This window comes from Acanthisitta chloris, unplaced genomic scaffold (genome assembly GCF_000695815.1).
Source record: "Acanthisitta chloris isolate BGI_N310 unplaced genomic scaffold, ASM69581v1 scaffold13298, whole genome shotgun sequence".
Taxonomy (NCBI): domain Eukaryota; kingdom Metazoa; phylum Chordata; class Aves; order Passeriformes; family Acanthisittidae; genus Acanthisitta; species Acanthisitta chloris.
The window spans coordinates 9,056-17,198 of record NW_008686553.1 but is presented as its reverse complement, the minus strand read 5'-3'; the positions used below and the strand labels follow the sequence as shown (position 1 = coordinate 17,198).

At 40.9% G+C, this 8,143-nt stretch overlaps 1 protein-coding gene across 1 annotated transcript; it reads left to right on the top strand.

Annotated features, from left to right (window-relative positions):
* The first annotated feature begins 624 nt into the window (after nucleotides 1-624).
* Nucleotides 625-8,143, top strand: MGAT4A (mannosyl (alpha-1,3-)-glycoprotein beta-1,4-N-acetylglucosaminyltransferase, isozyme A). Its single transcript, XM_009080209.1, has 5 exons — nucleotides 625-665; nucleotides 2,696-2,774; nucleotides 5,258-5,324; nucleotides 6,912-7,024; nucleotides 7,196-8,143. The coding sequence occupies exons 1-5, from the start codon at nucleotides 625-627 to the stop codon at nucleotides 7,220-7,222; spliced, it is 327 nt and encodes a 108-aa protein (XP_009078457.1). The 3' UTR covers nucleotides 7,223-8,143.

The window sequence follows — 8,143 nt, the reverse complement described above, 5'->3', positions numbered from 1 at the left end:
TTCCAGGGATGGTGACTCCACCACCTCCCTGGGCAATCTATTCCAGTGCCTGAACACCCAAACAGGGAAAATATTTCTCCTCACATCCAATCTGACTCTCCCCTGGCTCAGCTCAAGGCCATTCCCTCTATCCTCTCCCTGCAGCCCTGGCAGGACACACATCCCACACCTCTCTCCAACCCTGGCAGGAGTTGCAGAGAGCCAGGAGGTCACCCCTGAGCCTCTTCTCCAGGCTAAACAAACCCAATTCCCTCAGCCCTTCCTCATCCCACATGTTTTCCAGCCCTTTTCTGCCCTTGTTGCCTTTGACTGAACTCACTCAGTGCCTCAATGTCCTGTTTGCAGTGAGGGGCCCAAAACTGAGCACACTTCATCCTGTTTACCCCTCAAAAAACCCACCTGAATATCCCAAAGCCATTCCTGTTCATTGAGAGCACAGTGATCACAGGTCACAGGGAGTTTCTTGGGGGGTTTTTAGGTGTGTCTTCTCAGGAAGAAGCACTAAGGAAAAGCAGCTTGTCTGTGGTTTGGGTGGAGCATTCGATGAACACCTTAGAGGATGTTTGATCATTTGCCTTTTAGAGTAAGTCTCCTTTGAATTTTCAGTGTTTCCAAGAGGTAAAAATGCCCAGTACTGCTGAGGGTACCTGGCAGACTAAGGAATGGTAAGTTAGATCTACCAGGTCAGAAGACAGCAGAACATACTTTCAGTTTTCCAGTCAGCTTTGCCCAGAGTTTTGTTTTGCTTTTTATCGAAATGTGAAATCCTCCTAGAAATGATAATTCTCTGGGGGATTTTGGATGTTACTGATCTTTGGAAGAGTCACCAGATTTTTCTGGGAGGAGCTGTGGATGTTTTAGGTAGCTCGTGTACTTTAGAATTTGCTCATCTTTACGTTAAGTGCAGTGGGGAAGTTATTTTTCTTGAGCCATGTACAGTGCTGAAGCTTCCTCAGTGCAGTTTCTGGTTTGCAGTTCAGCTGTGCAGTTCTGCTGAAACCAGTGTGGCTTTCTGCTATCTCAGTGTGTGGGTTTCCTCCTTTTCTGAGCCTTAAAGAAAGAAATACTATATGTGTGTGTGTATTTTCTTAAAATACTTCTATCACTTTGGGCTCACAGACATTTCTAAGTCAGGGTGGGAGAGCTCTGTGTTCTTCTCCTTGCAGCTCTGGAGTGTGGATTAGTGGCAAGGACTTCCCAGACTTCAGATAGATTGGATAAAGACAAGCTGAAATTTATGTCTCCAACTGTGTCTTAATAAATTGCAAATTGAGCTCATGTTTGCCATTTTAATCAAGTGATAATTCCTGAACTCATTTTGTCTCTGCCTGGTGGCATATTTAATATCAAAGATGGTGCTTACTGTTAATTTCTCTAAGCTCCAGTTGAAGATGAAATGATTTGAAATGTGTTGATAGATTTTTTACATATTCATTTAAACATAATAAAAGCAAAATGGGCTTGTTAAAAGTGGCATCTGAGTAGGTGTAGTATCTAGGTAGTTTATGACAATCATCTGAATAAACTCTCTGGTCCACTAGAAAAAAGTAGTAAGTAAGGAACAATTTTTCAAACATTGATACCACCTAGTGGTAAAAAATATTGTTACTTGTTTACATAATTGTGTACTCAGAATAATGTGAAGTTTGTGTTATGGGTAAAGAAAGGGGAATTAAACTCTTTTGTAATATTTTTTGTAATATCTGTACATATTGTAATTGTAATATTTTTTGTAATATCTGTACATATGCAGTACTGCAGAAGCTGAGAGTGGCCAGCTAGAATCTCAAAGGTTGCACTTCATTGATTGATACTTCCAGGGATGATTTAAATACAGTTTGAAAAATTTACTCTGTCCCATTAAAAAAACAAACAAATCACAACTGAATGAGGGCAATGGGGACTTTGTACAGGGGTGGAAAAAAGTCCTTTTTATGTGTGTGTATAGAATTTTGGGGGTTGGAATGGACCTTATAGCTCCTCCAGCCCCAACCCCTGCCCTGGGCAGGGACACCTCCCACCAGAGCAGGTTGCTCAAGGCTCATCCAACCTGGAATGAACAGTGCCAGGGTTGGGGCAGCCACAGCCTCCCTGGGCAACCTGGGCCAGGTTTTTTTTTTTTGGACATGTATACATGTCAAAACCCCACAAGTTTGTATTTTTTATCTTAATAAATCTGTCTGTGGTTTGAATTCAGGTAAAATTAAGGGTTGGGAATTCCTGGCCCTATCATGAATGTGATTTTTGCAATGAACAGGAGTGGAGAGATGGTCTTAGGGAACACTGTCCTGGCAAAATGTAGAGTTGGCTAAGTTCCCAGCCCTGGTTGAGGATGGATCTGCAGAGCTGATCCTGTGGCACGAGGAGAGGATGGTGTGTGGTGGGAGAGGCCGAAGGCTCCTGGTTCTGCAGGTGGGACCAGTGCACACCAGGCAGGAATGGCTACAGTGATGCTCACTGTGTGTGGTGCCAAGAGAGATCAGATCCAGATCAGATTATGGAGAGTTCCTTTCTGGGGAAAAGATTGCCCAAATACTGTTTTAACAAACAGAAAACTTTAGCCCTTTGAATTGCAGCTGATGTAGGTCCAGTATAAAGTTCTGTTGATCCTTGTAACATCTGTAATGCTACAAGCAACACGAAGTTAGTGACACAGCTGCTCCTCACTGCTTTCCCTCTCCCTTCTCCTCTCTAGGTACTTGTTTCACAGTGGCAATCCAGAGCACCCAGGAGACATACTTCTAAACACAACTGTAGAAGTTTTGCCTTTCCAGGTATGTATGTATTGATTTCTGTCTTCTCCATTACAGGATAAAAGCAAAATCTCCTAATTTTATTGGCTTTTTTTTAACAGGCTGAGGGAGATATAAGTGCCTTTTTTCTCTGTGAACTTGATGCTCTCCTACTTTTTCTTGGTTTAGTTGGATCTATTCACAGAAGGCTGTTGTAACTGTTCAGTGTTCACTCAGGGTGCAAATCTGCTACAAGTGCTGTTGGTAATTTGGAGGTCAACAAGGTCCTTTTCTTCCAGTTCACTGCTGCTATTTAAAACCAAAAAAAACTTCCAGTTCACTGCTGCTATTTAAAACAGAAAAAAACCCCAGTCTTCCCTCTCCTCTGTGTGTTTTGCAGACTGGAAAAGCTAAGTCAATCTGCTTTGTGACTTAGCAAAAATGTCTTAGCTCAGGAATTGACACACATGCAAACCTGAGTAGATATTGAGCTGTATGGACTCTTAGGCACAATGTGTCCCTTTCTCCTGATTACTGGTTTTCCCCATAAATTAGTCTGATTTTTATCACAGGAGAGCACTACACTATCTGAAGTATGTTCTTGCTTGAAGTCAGATGGTATGGGGTTTTTTTTTCTTCCACTAGATGTTATAGCTAACCATTTATATCACAAAAACCTGTGAGAAAATCAAGCTATTACTCTGTATAAGTTTATTTTATCTAGTATTAAAATGACAAAGTATTTCTATCTTCTCCCATCTACCTGGTGTAGGAATATTGAAATCTATGCCTAAATTGCCATATGCTTAATTTTTTTTAAAAAACTTCTTTTTGAGTGCATTTTTTAAAAGTAAGTAATCATGGAGGAGTTCACATCTCCACGTTCACAGTCTGCCTGCCTTGGAGCAAGCAAAAATAGGGAATTCTGACTACCCCCACCCCCCAAAAGAAACTGGGTAGTTTGAGTCTAATTATACAAGATGATCTGTGGGACATTATATCATAAGATCTGTGGGTTTTGTTTCTCAAGACCTGTGGAAATACACTCAGCCACAAAACCAGCAGCAGTTGTCACTTTGTCTAAGCCCAAGATACGACAAGAATGCACAAGATAATGAGCAAAAATGTGCATCAAGGCTCTCTCTTTTTTTGGCTATACTCGACTGTGGAATGTTCCTCAAACTGGAGCATCCCTTAAGGAAGTAATGGTACTGAGCTGCTCGTGCTATTGGTGCTATTTGGGGAAGAGGGAAACAGAAAATTCTGCATGTAGCTTGTTCCTAAGCCACTGGAGTCAGCAGAAAATGTTGGCAGTATGAGGACAGCAGCTCCTCAGGGACCTCTAGCTCCACTACGGACATCAGCAGAGCCACGAGTCCAGTCAGGTACTTCAACCCTGATCCTTCCTAAGCACAATTTAGAAAAATAAAAACCAACCCTTAGAAACCAGAGTGGCCCCAGACTGAATTTCTCAGGGGTTCAATTAACGTACTAAGAAAAAAATCCCTAAAACAACCCATAACAAAAAAATGCCCCCAAAGCCCAAAGAAACAAATAAAGCCTCTTCCCCCCAGAGTAAACAACCCCCTAAAATGCCCGCCCAAAGAAACAAATAAAGCCTCTTCTCCCCAGAGTAAACAAACCCAAAAAAATTCCCACCACTTTGTCTACAGCTTCCCTTCAAAGTAGGTGTTAATAAAAAAATACCCTGATGGATTTAATCTCCTGGTTTATCCAGCATTTTTAGTTGATTCCAAGGAAATTCTCACAGGGGGTCTTTCAGTATTGGCTCATTTGGGCCCAAAGAAACAAATAAAGCCTCTTCTCCCCAGAGTAAACAAACCCAAAAAAATTCCCACCACTTTGTCTACAGCTTCCCTTCAAAGTAGGTGTTAATAAAAAAATACCCTGATGGATTTAATCTCCTGGTTTATCCAGCATTTTTAGTTGATTCCAAGGAAATTCTCACAGGGGGTCTTTCAGTATTGGCTCATTTGGTTGTGGTTGTAATTTTCAAGCTGTTTTTCAAGCTCTGCTGTACAAATGAATATTTTTTTCTGCTGATGAAAAATACCCTGATTGATCCTTTTTTTAGTGAGGCAATGATAATTGCAATGCTTCCCTGGCTGCTCTGATGGCTTTTCATCACACCCAAAGTCTTAGATCAAATTTAAGCTGGAAGTTTCATTTGTCCTGATAGAAAAGAAGGCAAGATCCTGCTTTTGCTTTTGTTGTGCTGTGTATGGCAGTGTCTGCTCAGTATTCTGCCCATGTGGCAGTTACCATGCAAGTTTCGTGGGGCACTTAGAGTACTTCTTTTTCCTCCTTTGAAGCCAGACAGTGTTCTGGAACTGGTTTTGCTTTTTTCTGTGTGTTGGCCTGTGTAAGTCACTATTCTAGGCTGATTTGTAGTTATTTAGGGAAGATGGATGCTGAGCATATAAGAAATGTGCACACATATTTGTCTTTCCCTGCTGGAGTGATATGTCAGAATAAATGATCTCATTTCTGCTTTGTTGTTCTAGAATGAAGAACTGGTATTAAGCAAAGAAACCAAAGACAAACGCTTAGAGGATGGTTACTTCAGGATAGGTATGTCACAGTGGGGAGAAATGTCTGTTGTTACTACTGCAACTCTGAAAAGACATTTTCATTTAAACCAAAGCAAACTCCAACCTGATTATTGATCATTCATTTGTGGGTACATCACTGTGCTGGTTTGGGCTGAAGTGGAGGTAACTTTCTTCCCAGTGGCTAGTGTGGGGCTGTGTTTTGGATTTGTGCAGAACACAGAGTTGATAATGCAGAGATGTTTTTGTTGTTGCTGAGCAGAGCTCACACAGAGCCAAGGCCTTTGCTGCTTTCTGTACTGCCACACTGGGGAGGGAGTTGGGGGTACATGGGAGATTGGGAGGAGACACAGCTGGGACAGGTGACCCAAACTGACCCAAGGGATATTCCACACCATAGCACATCATGCTCAGGGGATAAGGTGGGAGGCAGAAGGAGGAAGGAGGGACATCTGGAGTGATGTGTTTCTCTTCCCAAGGAACCATTCCATGTGCTGGTCCCTGCTCTCCTGGAGATGGCTGAACACCTCCTGCCCATGGGAAGCAGTGAATGAATTCCTTGTTTTGCTTTGCTTGTGTGTGCAGCTTTTGCTTCTCTATTAAACTCTCTTTATCTCAACCCATGAGTTTTTCTAGCTTTTGCCCTTCTGATTCTCTCCCCATCCCGTTGGTGGGGCAGGGTGTGAGTGGCTCTGTGGTTCTTGGTTGCTGCTGGGGTTAAACCACAACACTGACCTTGTAATCTTTACTTAATATTGTTTCCACTATTTCTTTCTGAGGCTGATGTAGTAAACAAAGATCTAGTGTGACTCTTAGTTGTATTGCAGCTACATCCAACTTCTGTGCCAGGACTGATCACCTAGATTATAGTAGAGGCATTTCCAGGTTGTGTGAGATCCCCTGCTCTGTGAGCTCAGTGTTTGGCCTGGATTGGAACCCACTCCAGTCAGTAGTCTTGTCATAGGATGAGATTAGCATTTCCACAGCCAAGTAGCTGGTGGGGAAGGTGTCTGGATACACATTGGCAAAGGAGAAATTTTGCTCATGGATTGTATTGAATTGCTGGACATAGGTTGGGGAATCCTTTTCTAATGAAAATACGTTTTTTTGTCTTACTAAATTAGTTGTTGTGTATATGTTTTCAGTGTAAAACCTAACTGTGCTTTTCAATTGGGTTCTTACTCATCCTAATATAATTGCAGGTGGTTGAAATAGGAATATGTTTCACATGAATCCCTTGTCCTTAATCCTCCTTGAAAACACATCAGCAAAGGCTTCACGTTTAGTTCCATGATATTAAATGAATACCTGTGCCAAATTCCTCACAGAGTTTGAGGTGCTAATGCCTTCAGACAGTTCAAAATTCTTACTCTTCCATGGAATACCATCAGGTCTGTGTGCTCTGCTGATCTGCCCCATGTTGTTTGCAGCTGCAGAGCTGAATCTGAGGTTCACAATCCCTCAGTGTCTCCTGTTTTGGCAGTGATCCCTGTCAGGAGGTTTCACCTGAGAATCGTGGGGCTACAGACAGGTTTTGAAGGACACAGATTCTGTACTTCTGTTTGTTGAACAGAACATAGTTGAGGATGTGCTTTTGCTTCTTTTGCAGGGAAATTTGAAAACGGTGTAGCTGAAGGAACAGTTGATCCCAGCCTGAACCCTATCTCCTCATTCCGACTCTCAGTGATCCAGAATTCAGCAGTTTGGGCAATCCTGAATGAGGTGAGAGGTGCTAGAAAGTTTCTAAGTGGCAAACGTGAGCTTTCTTCATTCTGTCAGTGTTTTGAAGCTCAAACTTTTGGCTAATGCTACAAATAATTCCCTCTTATTGCTGAGAATTGTAATGCACTAAACCATGACGTGGTTTTTTTTTTTTTGGCTTCTCTATTTCAGATTCATATTAAAAAGATGACAAACTGATCATGGAAATCTGCTTTAGAGGAAAAATAATCCTTGAAAACTTTTCCTACGAAATCTGACATCCTTGGCAAGTCACAAATTGAAAATACTGAGCATGCACCTTATTCCAAATTTCGTTCTTTTTCACTTGAACTCTACCTCTTGTGAAATCTACTGTAGATGAGAAGATTGTACTTTCCCCTTCTTATCTGATCCATCCAGAAACTGATGCTCCACACCGATCACGTTGGTCTGAGGCCCAAGTTGTCCTCACTGTAATGTGACTTTACCATCTGATGGTTACAGAACCCAAACCACACTTAACCTGTACTATTTTGATAGTCTAGTAATGTAGAGAAGTTGTACATATTGTTACATTCCTTGAAGAAGAAGAAGAAAATATAATTATTGTTAAATATGTTTTATGAAGGGGGTACTTTGGGAGTTCCATTTATTTTCTATAACAAGAACCCTCTTTTATAGACTGTCAGGGATATATATTAAAAATGTTAGGGATATTTAATTTATTAAAATAATTTGCAAAGTACATATTTTTATGCAGTAAAATTTTAAATTGATATAGTTTTTTTATGAATTCTCTAGTTTAAGTTATCTTTCTACATTTTTCTTTGGAGATGCAAACATAAATTAATACCATATTTCAAATCTACTGCCATGTTTCAAAACCAAATTCGATTAAGTTTCTAAATTACGTAGTTTTGTACACAGAATCTGAATGATGTTCAGAGGCATAAACAGAGTTCTGAAGAGCATTATTCTTTGGGGCTATGGAATTCCACTATGTACAGTTTGTAGCCACATGAAAAGCATGTTGAGATGTCTCTTTTCATACTCTGTACTAAATCTCCAGTGATTTCAGATCGAATCCATTGCATTTTAGAAGAAATTTTTTTTTGGATTCCGAACAGTTCTTTCTAAAAA